General features: G+C 44.4%; 1 protein-coding gene across 2 annotated transcripts in view; it reads right to left on the reverse strand.

Moving 5' to 3' along the window:
* The window catches only part of VPS26C (VPS26 endosomal protein sorting factor C), a 44,531-nt gene that overhangs the window by 15,370 nt on the left and 8,872 nt on the right, over positions 1 to 20,289 (reverse strand). For both annotated transcript variants that reach the window (XM_025450004.3, XM_035709373.2), the window contains exons 2-3: positions 4,372 to 4,515; positions 2,807 to 2,956 (exon numbers count right to left, since the gene is read on the reverse strand). In XM_025450004.3, coding sequence (XP_025305789.1) covers positions 2,807 to 2,956; positions 4,372 to 4,515 — 294 coding nt within the window. The remainder of the gene's footprint in view (positions 1 to 2,806; positions 2,957 to 4,371; positions 4,516 to 20,289) is intronic.

Here is a 20,289-nt window from a genome sequence, read left to right on the forward strand (position 1 = left end):
TGTCAAAAAAATAAATAAAATCTTTAAAATAAAATGAGTATGAATTGGGAATGAGATGATATTTGAGAATTTTTGTTAATTTTGATAGGTGTGAAGATGCCGGCTGTGATTATGTAGGAGAGCATCCCTATTTTCTGGAGATGGATATTGAAGTAGCTCAAGATGAAGTGTCGTGATTCTGTAACTAACTTTGAAATGACTCAGGAAAGATAAACACAGATGAAACAGAAATGGCAAAATTCTAATAAATGTTGAATCTAGGTGATAAGCTCTTCTACACTGGAGGTTAGGATGAGAAGAAATCTCTTCATTTTTAGAAACCTGTGAGATATTTGGGGAGGTAGGGAATTCTAAGTTGTAGCATTCTGAAGTTAACCCTCACGGGGTAAAATCTGATGAAAAAAGGTTGGGTCAGGGTGACCATACACCTTACTGAAGAATTCACCACACACTAATCCTCCAATTGCATTTTTTAAAAGATTTCATTTATTCATGAGAGAGACACACAAAGAGAGGCAGAGACACAGGCAGAGGGAGAAGCAGGTTCCCTGTGGAGAGCCTGATGCAGAACTCGATCCCAGGATCCTGGGATCATGACCTGAACCAAAGGCAGACACTCAACTTTTGAGTCACTCAGGCATCCTCCTCCAATTGCATTTTATTTTATTTTATATATATATTTTAAAGATTTTATTTATTTATTCATGAGAGACACAGAGAGAGAGGCAGAGACACAGGCAGAGGGAGAAGCAGGCTCCATGTAGGGAGCCTGACGTGGGACTCGACCCTGGGTCTCCAGGATCAGGCCCTGGACTGGAGGCAGCACTAAACCACTGAGCTACCTGGGCTGCCCCTCCGATTGTATTTTAAAGAGTTTCCAACTAACACACAGCCATGCAGGACACAAATACTCAAGATTTTTATATGCAGTTGACTTCTGAACAACACGGGGTTGAGGCGTACCAATCCCCGCACAGTCAAAACTCCATGGATAACTTGTGACTTCCCAAAAACATAACTACTGAGAGCCTACTGTTGACCAGAAGCCTCACTAATAACATCAACAGTTGGTTAACAGTTATTTTGTAAGTTATATGTACTGTATACCGTATTCTTACAATAAACTAAGCTAGAGAAAGAAAACTATAAAGAAGAGAAAATACATTTGCACTCTACTGTATTTACGGAAAAAAAAAATCCATGTAAAGGGGACCCACAAGGTTCAAACCCATGTTGTTCAAAGGTCAACTATATACATCTGCATGCCCTTCTTGGCAATATTTGGAAAAGGATGAGATTTCCAATTTGATTTTTTTTATAAGACTTTATTTTTTACAGTAATTTCTACACCCATCGTGAGGCTTGAACCCACACCCCCGAGAGATCAAGAGTCATATGCTTCGCTGACTGAGTCACCAGGCACTGCTCTGATTTGATTTTAAACAAACTAATCTAACAAGAACAATGAACACAGGAGGAAGTGACAAGAAGCATGACCAGTGAAACCTGAATGTTATTCTCTTTGGTTTCTCATGAACGAGCGCTTATGTTATTAAATCAACAGTGTTAAAGAGCTACTGTGTCGAGCAAGCAAGGCAACGCTGATTCTGGAAAGAGAATAACTGTGATGTTCAAATGACACGTTTGGGATTTTGTCAGTCTTGCTAAGAAGGCATTGTGCATGGACTGCCTTTGGCGGTGAAAGGACTCCCGACCTAGGAAGCTGGTCAGAGCGCTTGCACTGCTGTGCTCGGGCAATTCGCACGTCTACACAGCCAACTTCCTGTGAATCTGGACACTTCCCTGTCATTACGGTCACTTCCCATGGGCTGGCCAGAGCCTCTAGAATACAGATTGCACACTGAAACAGGTGCACCAATAATGAAGGACGAGACGCAGCTTTTCTGGACGGAAAGGTAGTGACTGCAGGGCAGGATGTCACTTGGCACCTGCTTCTCAACCCATCTTTCAAGCACTTCATCGAACTCGCACGCAGACAAACCTTGAGGTGACACTCTCACGAGTGTTTTGAGGATCTGTATTTTTAAAGTGGTATGTTTTAGGCAGGGGAATGGTCTCTGACTGAGACCAAATTATCAGCTACAACTTAATAAATCAAGAAACTTCCTAACTTTCCGCCCTGTTGCACGTATGCAAGACAAAATGGTTTTGTCTCATGTAGCAAGGGGAACCCTGCAAGGCTGATATCACAAAAGTACCTTTCTTTCCGCTGAATAAAGGAAAGGCTCTCTCTCACCCGCTCGCTCTGAGTCATGACTCCGAACTGTGCCGGAGACAATAGTGGCTGTGAAAGGCGTCCTGGGCCAGCGGAGGTAGACAGGAAGTCATAAATTCACTTCCCCTCATTTACAAGGTTTGTTCAATAAAGAATACAAGCCTATGTTAGAGTAGTAGCCTTTGGATATCTAACAAAGAGATATTTATGCGTATAGAACAGACAATTAGTGCGGGTGCCAGAGAGGAGGGCATATCTGTCACCAAACACTACCAGCACCCCTCACGGTGTCAATGTGGCCTGAATAGGGCCCAACAGAAACAACAGAATTTTTTAAAAAGAAGCTAGAGCAGGGGTCTCTCCGGGATTCCTATCAAAAATCATGGCCACACATAAAATGTGTTCTGCACAGCAAAATGAGAAATCAAAATAGAACATAGATGGGTGGTCTTGGCATGATTACAGTATTAAACTCTTGGGTCCATCTGGTAACTTTCAGTGAAAGAAAGACGGAGCCATTTTGCAGAAGAAAGCCAGGAAGCCACCTGCACGGGATTAGGAAACTCTCACCTGAATGTTGACGAACACGCCGTGGTAAGTCTCATACAGAACTTTGTTGCCCTTCACGTGCAGAGGAAATTCAAAAGGAATTTCTGTCTTGCCACTGGGAAACTTGCCTGGCTTCACCATTTCGATGGTACTGTTGATAATCTGGATAGGCTGTAAAGGAAAAGCAACCGAATCTCTCAACGCGCACTTTTGGATGCACTTTCAAATTACCGTGTCTGTTAATGATCTCTCGAAAGCCTCAGGCCCTGAGCCCTCGGGGGCTACCCTCCCTGCGTCCTGGGCAGCACCGTGCTGTGTCTGCAGGGGAGTGGCCAGGTGGTTCAAGTCTCTGGCACAATTACGGTTCATCCACAGTTCTGGATGCTTCCATGTCTGGGGCACATCTGAAGCCATATTTCCTCTCCTATCCCCCAAAAGCTCAGTTAACTGTCCTAACAACCGTCCTGACAGGCATTCCTACCTTCAGTCAAGGTAGGAGGGCCAGGTGGGCTGCCACTTGAACCCAGGGCTCCTCACCACCCTGTGCCCGCCTTGGACGCCAGCCTCCTGGGAGCCTTCCCACCACCCACCGCGCGGGGAGGAGCAGGCCCGTCCTCAGCCCTGCGCACCTCAGCGTTACACTGGGACTTGCCCAAAGGCAGCCATCACACCTTCCTTAGTTCACATATTCTAAGCTTTGGTTTTGCATCACTCGGAAAATCTACAACTTTTGAAGTGAGTCTCTAAGTGCTTCCGGAGGAAAATAAGGAGATTGTGGAAGATGACAGGGAGGCCCTGGATCTGAATGTGGCCAACTAGAACCCGTCCGTCCTTCCTCTCACCTCCTGCCCCCTCAAAACTCAGCCTTATTATGTCCTTCAGGAAAAGGAAACTATAAGTATAGAAAAGGAGTTTATATTCTGGAACATACACCTCTACCCAAAATGACAAAAAGGGAAGAATGGCCACTGTTCTATCTGCATCTTACCCGAGTATCAAATCCAAGAGCTGCCGTGTACACAGTCAAAATAACAGTTTTGTTTGAGGAAGGTAAGTGCCAGAAGCCACAGGCACTTCTCAGAAGAGCTCTGGTCTCTTTAAAAGCTGAATTTAGCGCACTTCTACTTCTCCTAATCCTACCTTATTGGAATAAAAACAGGCAGACTTACAAGAGCAGGATATATTCAGAATCAGAACATGTGAATGCTTTTTCAGTTTGATTAGTAAGTATTAAAAGTAGGACCACTGCTATACCTTGCAAAATACCGACAGGTTAACAACAGTAAAGCCAGAGAGCAAATTAAAAACCACCACATGGGACACCTGGGTGGCTCAGTCGGTTAAGTCTCAGTCTGCCTGCCTTTGGCTCGGGTCACAATCTCAGGGGTCTGGGATCCAGTCTCGCATCCCATTGGGCTTCCTGCTCAGCGAGGGGTCTGCTTCTCCCTCTCCCTCTGCCCATCCCCACTGCCGTGTGCGCACACACTCTCTCTCTCAAATAAATAAATAAAATCTTAAAAAAAAAAAAACCACCACCATACACATTGGGATAATGAACTAAAAATGTGCAACCTAAGCGTTCTTACCTTAACGGAATTGTAGAAAGCCTCAAACACACCCACACTCTTGGCACTGAGCTGGAGGTTCACGCTTCCTTCCACCGTCAAAGACACTCCCTGGTGCTGGATTGAATCCTTACCAGATATGACCACCACGCCTGAGAGCACTTCCTAGGAGAAGAGACAGCCACCGGTCACACTAACATGTCTTTGCATCCACCTTGTTTATTAGCAGAGGTAGATCTCCTTAGCAATCAATTTGTTCTAAGATATTCAGTGAGCACTTATTGCAGACCAGAGACCTGGATGCTGGGATGGAGAAGGCAAAGCCTTGGGTAGGGGCTGGAGAGCCAGGAAGGATGACGGGGCAGGGCCGATGCACAGTGCTTGGGAGCACTGCTGGGAGCACTGAAGTGGGCAACAGATCTCAGGCCATCACAGCCTTCCAGATGCTTCCGCACTCCCCGCTGGGAGAATCCCAACAAATGTCTGACTCCAAAGGGCAAAGAGAAGGGTCAGAGGCAAGGGGCAGGTTCATGGCCACATTACCCACAACCATGTATAAACAACCTTTTCAGGAAAAAGACGGTAAGATAAAACCCTTTTCTTTGGGTTCTTTCTCAGTTATGCTAAAATGACTACACGTTTTCAAATGCACAATTTAACACAACCATTGGCCCGGTGCTCTTTCTGCCCAGGCAGCCTCACAGAGGGTCTCGAGCTCATCCACAGAACACAGGGGGCACCTCACTGTTTTTGCGAAGTCTTCCCCAATCTTTCCCCTGCCCGGGTCACTCGGTAGACATTCGAGCCTAGATTTCCCTGGATCATAAATCATTTAAGAAAGATTTCACAACAGATCATCTATTCATCTATCTGAAGATAATTGCAGAGTAACAAAATATGGACATTATACTCTCTCCTGGATGGCAGTTCCTTCCCGTCACCAAAGAACCCGACAGTCTCAATTTGCTATGGGGGTTTTGTGTGGAAAAGGAAGTTCAGGAGATTACACAGCATCCACTGGAGCGGAAAGAGAATCCACAATAAATTCAAACAACATGTTGGTGAAACGACCATCAGAAATGGAGCACGACTGCTGTCAAATGGTAATACGACTGCAGAAAATGTGGCACGACTGCTGTCAAATGCTAATACGATGGTCATACAATGGCAAAAAATTACAAAGAGAGGAAAACCAGCAAAATTAAAATGGGCCTGCAGATCAAAGCATTAAAAACCATCTGTCCTACTGGTGTTTAAATCTTATTTCCTCTGGTCATCTGGTGAAAAAAACTTTTACCAAGTTCTCAGAGCATGAGAAATTTGGGGAGCAGGGAATATTTGATGTCCCTTAAATGTGCTAATATTTTGTGTTTGTGTCCTCCTTTCCCATAAAAAGTGCATAAGCAAATTTAAATGAAAATTCCTCTGAAATAATTTAAATTCAATTAAAATTAATTCTATTACTTCTTGTACAACTGAAATTAAGTAGAAATCTAATTTTTAAAAGTTTAAATCCACAAGTACATTTTTAAAAATTTACTTGACAAGTGAGTCTCAGAAATAAAGTAAGCCAAAATAACTGCATGACCTTTATCACTTAATATAATACAGGAGCACTTGGGACATTCTGCTCCTATCTAATCACATTTTCTGTTAATCTCATGGGAACAGGATCTGGACTGACCACTGATTGGCATATTATAGTCGTGACATCAATAGAACCTTTCCTTCCCTGATCCCTATAGCTCAAGAAGGAAAAGGAAGTAAAGTTCTTGGAAGGAAACAGAGTAAATATTTGATGACCCAAGGGACTCTTTTGTCACTTTGATTTAATTAAGAAAGAATATAGTAGAGGGGCACCTGGGTGGCTCTGGTCATGATCTCAGGGTCCTGGGATCCAGCCCCAGCTTCTCCCTATCCCTCTGTCTGCCCCTTCCCCTGCCTGTGCTCTCCGTCTGTCCAATAAACAAATAAAATCTTACAAAAAAAAGAAGAAAAAAGAAAGAAAGAAAGAAAGAAAGAAAGAAAGAAAGAAAGAAAGAAGAAAGAAAGAAGAAAGAAAGATAGATAGATAGATAGATAGATAGATGCTTGGGTGGCTCAGTGTTGAGCATCTCTGCCTTTGGCTCAGGTCGTGATGCCAAGATCCTGGGATCAAGTCCCACATCGGGCTCCCCACAGGGAGCCTGCTTCTCTTTCTGCCTGTGTCTCTGCCTCTCTCTCTCTGTGTCTCTCATGAAAAAATAAAATTAAAAAAAAAAAAAGGAAAAAAAGAACATAGTAGAGAGAAATACAAAATTAATAAAATATTTGTAGGTAAGTTTGGCAGGTCTATTCAATCAACACCAATGAAAGAGGGATAGAGAATTTGTCCAAGTGTTTCCCAAGGAGCCAAGAAACAGAATTGTATGTTTTATTATGACTTGTTTATTTTTAAGAAACAGAACTTTAGAAACAGAAGACAGTTCAACAAATGGGTAAGGCCCATGGTAATGAGGAACCAATCCTTTGTTGCTTTTTCATTGGAAGATTTTTTTTTTTTTTCCATTCCAAGACAACTGACATGTAAGACCTCACTAGTTTTAGTCACTCCGGATGATGCTTGAGTAATTCTGGTCCAGGAGCACAGATGAACCTGAATAACTAAAACCAAGGGAAAACTCAAGGCCTCACCAACTTTCGTCCAGAATTCTCAGCAGGGAGGAGGTAAGATGTGGCTCTGGATGGTGCTGGGAGGCCAGCCAACCTCATAAGCAAAGGTCACTCAGGGACTCAAGGAGGGGAGCAAACCCCAGAAATGATGCACAGAAGCCACGGCTCCGGCGGTGATCCTCGGGGGAAGGGCGGCGGCCGGCACAGCATCACAGGGGCCCCGGGCTGCGCAAGGCCGAGAAGTGCAGCCGAGAGCCACGCGGGCCCCACACCTGCCCGCTGGAGACTCGGGGGCGGGGGTACCCGCTGCGGCGCCACCATCCCTGGCGGGGACTCCAGGCTGGGCCACCGGAGCTGACACCCCCCGCCGCCGGCCGTGCAGCCAAGCTCAGGCAGGAAGAAGCACCGAGAAGGTACCAGTCGCACGGGGTCTCAGGCGGAAGCCTCACCCGGTCCGCTCCGAGGCCTCGGTCTTCTCGAACCACCACCACCTTTGCCTCTTTTGATCCCCAGAATTAAATACTGAACTCTCAATTTGGACTCTGGGGGTCCGGTGAGCATCCCCACTCCTGCCTTCTGGAAATCACCCACAAGAACAAGAGAAATAAGGCACAGACCCTGCTGGTGGTGCAGCGAGCACACAGGTGGGAGCCAGGAAGGCGCGACGGAGCCGCTAAGAGCAAGGGCCGGGGGTCACACCATGCAAAGGGGCAGGAGCCAGGCCCTGTGCCGGGGGGGCAGTGACTCCAGCAGGGGGCACCCATGGGAGCAGGCCCCGGGGTCTGGGGACAGTGATTCCAGCAGGGGCACCCATGGGAGCAGGCCCCGGGGCTGGGGGACAGGGATTCCAGCGGGGGGCACCCATGGGAGCCAAGCCCCGGGGTTGGGGGGCAGTACTTCCAGCGGGGGGCACCCATGGGGGCCAAGCCCCGGGGTCGGGGGACAGTGCTTCCAGCAGGGGGCACCCATGGGAGCCAAGCCCTGGAGTTGGGGGACAGTGATTCCAGCAGGGGGCACCCTGGGAGCCAGGCCCTGGGGCCGGGGGACATCCTGGGAGCCCCGCCGTGAAAACCTCCCCTGCTGCTCCCCAGGTGGAAGAGGAAAGGATAAAGGAGCTCACATATCCACCCTCGGCCAGCCTGGCCTAGCGACACTCACCTCCCGCAAAGAGACGGAATCGATGTAAACATGAGGGAAAGAGGGACAAGAGGGAAATCCAAGTGGCAGGTGATGAATACTAGATGGATCACACCACTCTTCTGCTTAAAAGAACTTTGTGGCAGCTCCCCATCTCACTTGGGGTAAAGGCTAAAGTCATTTCGATGGCCTATAAAGGGGGGGTCTCTCATACCCCCTCCCAGTCACCTCCCCCTTCACTCTTCCCTCCCCGCCTCCTTGCTAGTCTTAGGTGCCTGCAAATTCTAGCCTCAGGGCATTTGCACATGTTCTTTGCACCACCCAGATGCTCCTCATATGGCTTGTGACTAAAATCCTCTCCTTGACCAAACTCTACTCAGCCTTCCTAGAGCTCTTCTCAACCAGGCCTCGACGTCCAGACTTCCACGTTCATCTGGGCATTGTCACAGCGGCAAGAATTCTCCTAATGGCTCTAGCCATCATCCCCCATAACTGATGACCTTTGCTTGGGTTTTACCCTCCCCAAGCGCCCCAGACAAGCTCAGTAACCCTGGCCTGCCTTCAGCAAGAATCCTGTCAGGTTGGTTTAGCCAGAGTCCACTCTTAGACTCTGTCCCCAGTGTCTACTGGAATTTCCCATCCACTGATGTCCCAGACCCCTGCTCCTTGCCGGCACTGTACTCGGAGTGGAGTCTGTTCTCTCTCCTACCACAATGCTCCACTGCAGTGGTCCCCGCACCCACCAAGACAGTTCCCCTTGAAAAAGCCTGCCTGATTGTCTTTAACAAGCATCACAGATCATTTTTAACTCACACTCCCTCATTTCCATCAAGTCATTGTGCAAATAACACCATTTTAGTGAGGATTTCCCTGACCATCCTATTTAAAACTGCCCCCTCCCCACCACTCCCTCAACTCTGCTCTGGAGCACTTGTCACCTTCTAAAATATACATAAGTGGAACCCCTAGGTAGTTCAGTGGTTGAGCATCTGCCTTCAGCTCAGGGCATGATGCCAGAGTCCTGGGATTCAGTCCCACATTGGGCTCCCCCCAGGGAGCCCACTTCTCCCTTTGCCTATGTCTCCCTCTGTGTGTCTCATGAATAAATAAATAAAATCTTAAAAAATATATATAGATACATATACATAAGTTATAATCCCTTAGTTATTATCTGTACTCCTGGAGTGTAAACTCCACAAGGGGCAAGTGAAAACAGGCCCTTGAGGAATGCTTACTGAATATTCATTATACAATATTCAATATTCATAAATGACCATTCACCAGAAAAAAAAAAAAGTATCATGAAGCAGATGAAAATCATCAACATGCGTTTTGCCATGAATTTCCTAAGTTGTTTCTATAAAAGATGGACACAAAACAGCTGTGAAAGCTCAGGAATGATGAAGTGATGAGGTCACAGAAAGAAAAATAGAAGAAAAACTCAGGAAAGAAGTGGAAGAAAAAAATAAAAACACTACAGAAAGGGAGGTGAAACTCAAAGAGGCAAAAAGTACATATAGGCAGAAGTGAGAAAATTCAAATTAAATAAAAATTTAAGTATTAAAAAGAATCGCCAAGAAAGTGACAAAATGAGGGGTAGTGAGGAACATCCAACCCAACACGTGCATAATGAAATCCCCAAATGAGAAAACTGAAAGAATGGAAGAGAATACATATTTACTGATAAAATTTTAAAATACTGAAGGAATGGTACTGATATCATTTAAAAATACTGAAGAGTCTGGGTACGTAAGTTGGTGAAGCATATGCCTTCAGCTCAGGTCATGATCTTGGGGTCCTGGGATCCAGCCTCCTGTGTGGGGCTCCCTGCTCAGTGGGGAGTCTGCTTCTCCTTCTCCCTCGGCCCCTCCCTCCAACTCATGCTCTCTCTTCTCTCAAATAAGATTTTTTTTAATTTTTTTTTTTTTTTTATGATAGGCACACAGTGAGAGAAAGAGAGGCAGAGACATAGGCAGAGGGAGAAGCAGGCTCCATGCACTGGGAGCCCGACATGGGATTCGATCCCGGGTCCCCAGGATCACGCCCTGGGCCAAAGGCAGGCGCCAAACCACTGCGCCACCCAGGGATCCCTCAAATAAGATCTTAATAAATATACTGAAAGGGCAAATGAATCAGAAATAGTCAAGAAAAGGACAGATTTTAGTAAAATTATTCTACTTAAAAAAACAAAGAATCCTTCAGGAGTCAGGCAGAAAGATCAAGTCACTCATAAGAGGGGAGAAAAACCAGACTTCTCCATAGCAAGATGCAATTCAAAACGAAGGTACGGCCATGTCTATTACAGCACTCGAAGAACAAAGCGTGATCACAGAATTTTATACCCACCTAAATAGTCACTCCAGTATAAAGGAGTTTTAAATGTGCAGAAACAAACAAAACCCAAGGAGTGCTGTGTGAAAATCCTCCTTGAGGAATTTACTACATATACAAGCATCCACAGCATGGCTAGAAAAACTGAGTCAAAAAAACGGTTTGTGAAGACTGAATCCATTTAACTCTAGTAAGACAAGATAATGATGATGATGGTAGACGGAAAGAATGCAAAATACAAGACCTGACAGTGTAGAGGTGACTTAAGTAACACCAGCTGGGACAGGAAGGGAGCGAAAATCTGAGAGGTAAGCATACTGTCTGTGCTTCTCCCGCCCCTGACTCTCACAGCTGGGGCTTACAAATACTTCATGAAAACCATGCTCTCTGGGGCTCCTGGCTGGCTCAGTTGGAAAAGTAGGTGGCTCTCAATCTTGGGGTTTTGAGTCTGAGCCCCACACTGGGTCTAGAGATTGCTTAAATAAATAAATACACTTAAAAAAAATGCTCCTCCAAGATAGCAGCCCCAAGCCATATGTGGCTACTAAAACTCAAATTTATACTGATTAATATTAAATAAAATTTCAGTTCAGCCTCTCAGTCATACTAGACACATATTCAAGTGCTTATAAGCCAATTTATGGCCAGAGGCTGTCATAACGGATGGGACAGACAGGACAGGCACATCACCACGATTTCTCGTAGACAGTGCTGATCTCAAGTTAACAAACCAAATCACAGAGTACAAATAAGCTTCCCAAAGGTAAACGCCAACCAGTAAAGGTGAGATCTGTAAATAACTGAGACCAATTGGTAGAAGAAAGGAGGAAGGAAAGGAGAGGAGATACAGTATTTTCATCATTGCTCACAAGACGGAATGATTAAATAACGGCTAAAACATAGCAGATGTAGAGCACAGTAAAAAATTGCAAGGGTAACAATTATAACAAAACTCCCAAGTATTAGAAAAATCACGCAAACAACATAAAGCAAAGAGGCTGCAGAGAGGAAGAAGTTTTAAAAGCCCCTTAGAAAAACCATCCCCTCAAGTGACACCAAAGCAGCAGTGACAGAACTAATGCCAAACACATGTCATGTTAATAAATGGGTTAAATTAACGTCTATTAAAAACAGACGCTCAGATTATATCTCAAAGCAAAACCCAATTTTCTGTTGTATGACAGGGACGCACCTACAAGAGGAGGAAAGGCTAAGCAAAGGGCTATGAAGCAAGAGCGAAGAGATCAATCAGGGCCTGTAATCTTCACATCAGACAAGGCTGAGCTCAGAGCGGCAAGGACCGAATGGGACAAAGGAGGACCCTATGCAGGTGGGCGCCACGCAGGTTGCAGGGAGGACCCGGGGCAGGACGCTCTGCGATCAGGTAACACGGCATCTGCTCCTAATGCAGAAACTACGGTGGCCACAGGGAAAATTGAGGACACATCAGGTGTTGGACCTGTTAATTCACCCCCTTCACTCACGACAGAAAAAAGGCCAGAAGAAAAAAAGACATAAAGGAGCTACGTGATACATCAATAAGGTATGACTAATCGGCACATGTGGAATGCTGCACCCTGGACATGGAGCCAATGCTCTTTGTTGTGTTCATGGTTCATTCACAAAAACTGGCAAAACTGGCCTGTAAATAAGTTCAACGGTTCTTTTTTTAGGGAAAAAAATATCTATATCAAATTATTCAACTAATCAAGAAAAAAAAGAGGAAAGCAAACACAATTTCTAAAATAAAAGGAAAATATGAGAGATATAGAGGTAATATAAAGAATACTAAGAGAACACACTGTTCAACTGCATATGAGTCAATTTGAAAAGCTGATAAAATGAGTTATTCTTTTCGGAAAATATTATTAACCCAAACTATAAAGGAGACATGAAGCCTAAGCAAAATGGTCACCGCAGGAAAAGTAGAGAAAGTTATAAATAAGCCCCCACTCAAAGCACCAGGCCCGGAGAGTTTCAGAGATCATTCCCAAATGTATAAAGAACAGAAAATTCCAATATTAAACTACTCCAAAACAGAAGTTAGGAACTTCTTTTAAGTAAAATAAAGCTAATAATGACACCAAAATAAGACAAAATCTATACACATGCATATACCCATTCCCACAGAAAACTAGATTTTTCTCACTTGTGAGTATCAATGCAAAAGTCCTACATATATTAGCAAATACAATCCAGGAGCAACTTAAAGGAATATTACACCATAATCCCATTAATCCCATGGTATTTAGTCTGGGAATGAATGGATAGCTCAATTATTGAGAAAAAATACTAATTCAACTCACTATATTGATAGCTCTCCAGAGAAAAATCATATTTATCTCTAGAGATGCTGAAAGGTCACTTCTTAAAATGTAATATCCATTCATGGTAAAATTCTTAGTAACATAAGAAGGTTACTTCCTTGGGACGCCTGCATGGCTCAGTGGTTGAGCATCTGCCTTGGCTCAGGTCGTGATCTTCGAGTCCCGGGATTGAGTCCCGCATAGGGTTCCCTGCGAGGAGCCTGCCCCTCTGTCTTTGTCTCTGCCTCTCTCTGTGTCTCTCATGAATAAATAATTAAAATCTTAAAAAAAAAAAAAAAAGGATACTTCCTCAACTTGACAAAATAGATCTATCTTTCCCAAAAGCCAGCATCATACTTGATGGGAAATGAGATACACTGCATTTAAATCACGAATAAAGCAAGGATGAAACAGCCACCACTATTAATGGGCTGAAAGTATTAGTTAATGTAATGAAACTAGAGAAATAATATGAAAATTGAAAAGGAGAAAGTAAAACGGTCATTACTCGCAGATAATATGACCGTATGCCTGAAAGAATCCATGACAATTCACTGAAAACTATCAGCATGAAGAGAATTTCAGGAAGACAGTTGGATACAAAATTAATGTGCAGAAATTAGTAAGGCATCATGTACAAAACAAAAACCAATGAGAAAATATGCTAGAAGAAAAGTCTTTTCTTTCTTTCTTTTTTAAAAAATATTTATTGATTTATTTATTCATGAGACACAGAAAGAGAGGCAGAGGGAGAGGGAGAAGCAGGCTCCCTGCAGGGATTCCAATGCAGGAATCGATCCCAGGACCCTGGGATCACGCCCTGAGCCGAAGGCAGATGCTCAACCACTGAGCCACCCGGGCGTCCCAAGAAAAGTCTTTCTTTTCAAAAGCAACTATAAGTTAAAATGTTATAAATCAATTTAACAGGAAATGATCAAAACACTGATAAGACAAAAACTTAAAACACAGCTGAGGAGCACAGAACAAATGGAAAGCCACACCATGTTTTTGGATACAAAGTGGGTTTTTTCTGTTTTAGATTTTGAGAGAGAGAGAGAGAGAGAGAGAGAGAGAAAGAGATAGTATGAGAAAGCACAGTGCGGGGGAGTGAAACACAGGCTCCCCACTGAGCAGGGAACCTGATGTGGGGCTTGATTCCTGGACCCAGGGATCATGACCTGAGCCAAAGGCAGACATTTAACTGACTGAGCCACCCACATGACCCGAAGTTTTAACACCCTCGATGTGTCTACTTTCCCAAAGTCAAGTCTATAGAGATAACAGAATCCTAAAGAAAATAATTCCTTTTGGGGGTGTGTGATGAGGTGATATAAACCAGATAGGCAGATTTGAAAATTCTAATAGCATAGTCAACAGATGTTGAAGAAAAGAAAAAGGAGACTAGTTCTATGAGATGTTACATCACCATGATAATTTACAACCTGTGATGCATGGTATGTGCCGCCTGAGAGATCAGTAGAACATAATGGAGGAGTCCAGAAATAGACCCAGATAGTAGGGAAATTTAATAGATGATAAAGGTAGCATTTTAAATCCAGAGGAAAAGGAATAGTCACTATGTGACACTAGAAAACTGGCCACAGAACTGGAAAGAAAATTTTAACTTGGAGCCATACTGTAAATCTTCATACATGGAAAGTCCACAATGCATCTTGAATGTAAAAATGCAAACCACCAAAATGTTAGAAGAAACTATACGGGATGATTTTTATCAAATTAAAGTGACTCAAAACTCTGAATAAATACCACTACGAATGCAACCCAAAATATAAAGTTTGTTTTGTAAGTAATTAGGAGCAGTATCACTTACATAAATCATAAACTAGGGAAATAATGCAACTCAGGGTAACAGGCAAAGGGTTGATTTCTCTAATTAAGAACTTCTAAAAAATAGGGTGCCTGGGTGGCTCAGTCGGTGAAGCGTCTGCCTTTGGCTCAGGTCATGATCCCAGGGTCCTGGGACAGAACCCAGCATTGGGCTCCCCGCTCAACTGGGAGCTGCTTCTCCCTCTGCTCATCCTTTCACTTGTGTTCACCACCTCCCTCAAATAAATAAAATCTAAAACAAAAACCAAAAAGCGAAAAAACTCCTAAATAATAGATGGAAAAGATAAACAACTTAGAAGAAAAATTAAGATGTGGGCAAACGATACAAACAAAAAGTTTGCAGAAAAAGAATGCAAATTGCTCTGAAGCCCAAGAAAATATGCCCAATCTCAACAATAATATGAGAAACAACAATTAAAACTATCCTAAGTGCAATTTTCCACCTATCAAATTACCAAAGGCCAAAATATTTGAGCACACTGTGTTAGGGGAGGCAGTAACGGGTACTCTTAGATGTTTCTGGTGGGAGTCTGGAATAGTGTGATCTCGTAAAGAGCATCTGACAATACCAAAGATATCTTCAAACACCTGGGCCTGGCAATTCCATTTTAGGGATTTTCCTCAGATACACGGGTATGAGTGAAATGACTTATGAACATAGTTCCTCAAGGCAACACTGTTTATATTAAAAAAAGACTGTAAACAATCTAAATTCCAACAATAGGAAAATGGTGGTCTTTTCCTTGAACAATATCCTGAAGATCATTCACATTAATAGATACATGTGTTTTGTTTTTTTTTTTAAGGCCGCATACCTCACCAGTGTGAGAAAAAAAATATTGCCATTTGTACATATCTAGTTATATATGCATAAAATATCTTTGGCAGGATCACAAGAAATTGAGAGCCCTGATGGATGATGAGGAGTAGATGCGTCCATCTTGAAACTCATGAATTTTAAACCATGTGAATTGATTAACTATTAACATAAAAAACAAATCAATTTTAAAGGAAGATCAATCCCAGAATGGGTGGCCTCTGGACCTAAATGTACAAAGATTTAAGCTCTTTAATAAATTCTCATAACCCAAGGGCACACTGCTTGCCCGGAGAGAAGATCTAAAGGCTGTGTGCCAGAAAGTCACAGTTCTGGGGATTATCTCTTGCTTTGGACTTGAACACAACTGCCAGAGAAGCCAAAGCCTCTTACTTAATGCCTCAGCCCTCCTCTCTCCAATGTCTTCCCTTTCTGATGGTCCCAGCAGCATGAGGAGCCATCATTGTTCCCAAGAGTCCTCCGCGTACCCAAACACATCCTTCCTTCCTAACAGTGCTCAGAACCACCGGGGATCCTCCCACCACATGTGGCCTGGAGATGGTGTACGCCAAGAGTGGGCTGCTCCTTCACTTACTGACAAAGAGAATCAAACGCTCAACAAAATCACAAGGTAAACCAGTGAGCTGGGTGGGCAAACACAAGTTAGACAATTAAGTGCTAGGATAACCACTGACTGTCTTTCTTCGTAGCACTCAGAGACCCCTTTCGGTTGGAAAACAGAAATCAGAAACATTAGGGACATTTCAACTTGTTAGGTACCCCCTTCTCCACGATTCTGTATCACAACTGTTTTCCTTCTTGTTTGGAAAAGAGAACAAATGACCACCAGATATTTCTCCACATAGTCAGTAATGGCCAATGTTATGTGGTGTTTAGTGAAGTTCTAGAAAGGAGACTGTCATCTCTAATCTGTCATTAAAACCCATAATGCTCCTTAACAATCCCATTCCTAGACTGTACTCAAGTGAATGAAAGCTTATGTCCACACGAAAATCTGTGCACAAATGTTTCTAGTGCCTTTATTCCAAGTCACCCGAAAGTCCTTCAGTGGGCACATGGCTGAACACACAGTGGTACATCCACACCAGGGAAGGCAACGCAGCGACAGAGTGGAACCAACCACTGATACGCACAACTGAAAGGGTCTCAAAGGCATTATGCCACGTGATAAGGCCAGATTCAAAAAGCTATGTATCATGTCATCACACTTATGCCACTTACAGGATATTCTGGAAAAAGGCAACCAGAGGGACTGAAAGTGGATCAGAACTTGCCTGGAGGGCAGCGCGGGTGGCTCAGCAGTTTGGCGCCGCCTTCAGCCCAGGATGTGATCCTGGAGTCCCACGCCAGGCTCCCTGCATGGAGCCTGCTTCTCTCTCTGCCTGTGTCTCTCTCTGCCTTTCTCTCTGAGTCTCTCATGAATAAATACAATCTTTAAAAAAAAAGGAACTTGCCTGGGGCTGTGCGGGCCTGGGGGGGGGGGCAGTGAGGGCAAAAGGAGAAGAGGGGACTACAGAGGACACAGGGAATTTTGGAAAGTGACAGAACTGTCCCACAGCTTGACTGTGGTGGTGGTTATGGTTTCGAAAGAACTCTATGCTGGAGAGTAATCTACTGTATGTGAGAGCCTCAACTGACAAACCCACAGAGAGGGATGCCTGGGTGGCTCAGTGGTTGAGCATCTGCCTTCGGCCCAGGGCGTGATCCCGGGGTCCCGGAATCAAGTCCCATGTCGGGCTCCCTGCAGGGAGCCTGCTTCTCCCTCTGCCTGTGTCTCTGCCTCTCTCTCTGTGTCTCATGAATAAATAAAGTCTTAAAAAAAAAAAAAAAAGAAACCCACAAAGATAATAAAGTATAGAAGGAAATAGTCATCTTACTTTCTTTTTTTTTCTTTTTTTTTTTTCTACGCCCCCCCTCATCTTACTTTCTTGACAACAGAGTCATAGTCTGAAAGTGGTTAATAACTAAGTAAAAATCTATGAAAAACAACAAAAAAATCTATGAAAAACAATCAGTTCACTAGCAATGGAACTGCAACAAAATACTGAGGTACTAATTAGTTTGGCTTACACATACACACAAAACAACAGAAATAATGGAAATAATATCATCATGTATTCAACAAATATTTTTGGCACACTTCCCATAAGTCAGACACTGTCCCAGGCACTCAGGACAGGGCAAGGGACAGAAGGGACAAAGTCCCTGCTCTCAGAGCCTTACATTTTATTTTATTTATTTTTAATTAATTTTTTTTTTTGAGAGAGAGAGCGTGAGTGATGGAGGGAAGGCAGAGGGAGGGAGAGAGGGAGAGAGAATCCCAAGTAGGATCCAGGCTCAGCGTGGAGCTCGATCTCACAACCCTGAGATCACGACCTGAACTGAAACCAAGAATCAGATGCTTGAGGCCCCCGGGCGCTCAGATTTCAGTACTGCATTCTGCTGCTGTACGACTACGGTGAAAGACCCCAGGTTTCTTCTCAGTACAGTGCAGAAGTATGGGTGTAAATACTAAGTAAAAGGAGCTGACAAAACTCACGGCACTTGTCCAGTGGAGATCTCTCTGACATTTCCAGTTCTGAAACTTTCTTGAGAGTCTGGAAAAGAAATCTGAGCCCCTGAGTAAAAGTTCATTCAGAAGGGGCAAAATAAGATTGCCGATAGTAGTCACAAAAAGGTAAAAATTTAAAAAGTGAGTAAATAGGGAGTCTCCAGTGCAGGAGTGTTACATTAGAATCCTGGTGTGCGGTGTGGTTTCAGGGGTTGAATACTACATATTAGCAAAATTATGAGTTAATTGAGATTACTGGATTTCAGATTTCAGTAACAGTAAAACTCTCGTGGGAAGTTTGGAAGGCTGACATTTGTTTGAGCTACTGACATAAGTGAATGTAAAGACTGCAGCCTGTAAGCCAGGAGTTTCGGAGAGCTCCGATTTCAGGAGGCTGGGGGCTGGCCTAATTATGTGCCAAAGTAATGACCGTGGAACACAGAGAGCTGGCCAAAGAAAATGCCTGGAGTTACACAATGAACAACTCCAACAGCCACCAAACTGGACCCCAGTCAGAGGGAACTCACATGTGAATGGGAACAGTGTAGCATCAAATCCACGGCAGGGCCTGGGCCCAGGAGCAGAGGGCCAGAGCTGAGCGAAGCACGGCCCACGGGGCTGCCGACAGGTCGCTGCGGGACCACAGAGCACGGGGCCGACCTGCTCCCTGGCACAGCAGCAGCCTCTGCTCCAGGTGGCCCAGGGGCTCCCGGACACCCTGCCCACGGCAACTGCAGGACCACGCTGCAGAGGCTGGCAACGTCAAGTGCTAATTCTCCAGCGTGCTTACGGGAGCAGTGAAGGAGGAGCACGGGGAATGTTACTTCTCATTTGATTCTCCTTCCTATCACTTGAATTTTCTTAGCGAGTGAAAACATGGAAAATTTTTAAGTTTACAGAACAAATCTGAAAAGTATGATTGACTTTATTTTTTGATTCTTATTTATTTTTTAACTTTTTTTTTAAGATTTTATTTATTTATTCATGAGATACTGAGAGAGGCAGAGACACATGCAGAGGGAGAAGCAGGCTCCATACAGGGAGCCCGACGTGGGACTCGATCCTGGGTCTCCAGGATCATGCCCTGGGCTGAAGGCGGCGCTAAACCGCTGAGCCACCTGGGCTGCCCTAACTTTATTTTTTTTTAAAAGATTTTATTTATTTATTCATGAGACACACAGAAAGGCAGAGACATAGGCAGAGGGAGAAGCAGGATCCCTGCGGGGCACCTGATGCAGGACACGATCCTAAGACCCCCGGATCATGCTCTGAGCCAAAGGTGGATGCTCCACCAAGGAGCCACTCAGGCCCTTAAACGATCTTTTCTAATAAAACAAAGAGCAGGCCAATTTTTGGCTATCATCATGCCAGGCGTATGACAGAAAACCAGGAGCATAAAGAAGAATGTGGCACAGAAGACAGGGTGGTGAGGATGAGTGGAACCCAGCCATCATCAGAAAGCACACGTGCCAACGTCATACACCAGGAGATCTTGCCCAATAGCCAGGAGGACAGCTGGCGTAAGCCCTTGGTTTCTCAGAGGCATGCTCTTGTTGAACATCAGCATCCAGGGTCAGAAGAGAATGGACAGGTATGGGTTCCCAGCAAGAACCAAAGGCCGCTGACAATTTCAATTTTCTGCAAATCCTATAAATGACAAGAGTGGCTGGGCTTTCATTTCCCATGAGCTGAGGCCCAGATGAAACTCCTGTGAGCAGAAGCCTGGTGACTTGGTTGCTAGTTGCATTCGACCCAGACCAGAGACAAGGAATTGCACTGCCCTTCCCAGGGCAAATTTAAACACGAGGAAGAACAACAGTGAAGGTGGCCTCACCCCACCAGCTGCTGCTGGGACTCCTGGCCAGAGAACCCCAGGCGAGCAGGTTGTCAAGGAGGAAACCGAGAAGACGAACCGACACTGGTGGGTCTGTCATCTGCGTGGAGTAGAGGGCTATGTTTTTTTTATTTAAATCCTCAAGTGGGGAGAAAAAAAAAAAAAGCAAAATGTTTGCAGCCTGGTGGCATGCACTGCATGATATCTGAAAGTTAACAGAGCTCTTAAGTTTTGGCATAAGACAAAATAAAATGGGATGGTATGAAAAACTTCAACCTTGTTGGCTCTGGCTGGTGACTACATCATACAACCAGTATTTTTCAGCTGTGAGCCTCTAGGCCCCAGGCCTGTGCAGATGCCTCAGCAGGCACTTTGGGATTTGAAGATGAGTTGGGAAGGGGGGTGGGGAATCATTTCACATGGAAAAGCTCTGATTTTATAG

The sequence above is a fragment of the Canis lupus genome, chromosome 31, assembly GCF_003254725.2.
Source record: "Canis lupus dingo isolate Sandy chromosome 31, ASM325472v2, whole genome shotgun sequence".
NCBI lineage: Eukaryota > Metazoa > Chordata > Mammalia > Carnivora > Canidae > Canis > Canis lupus.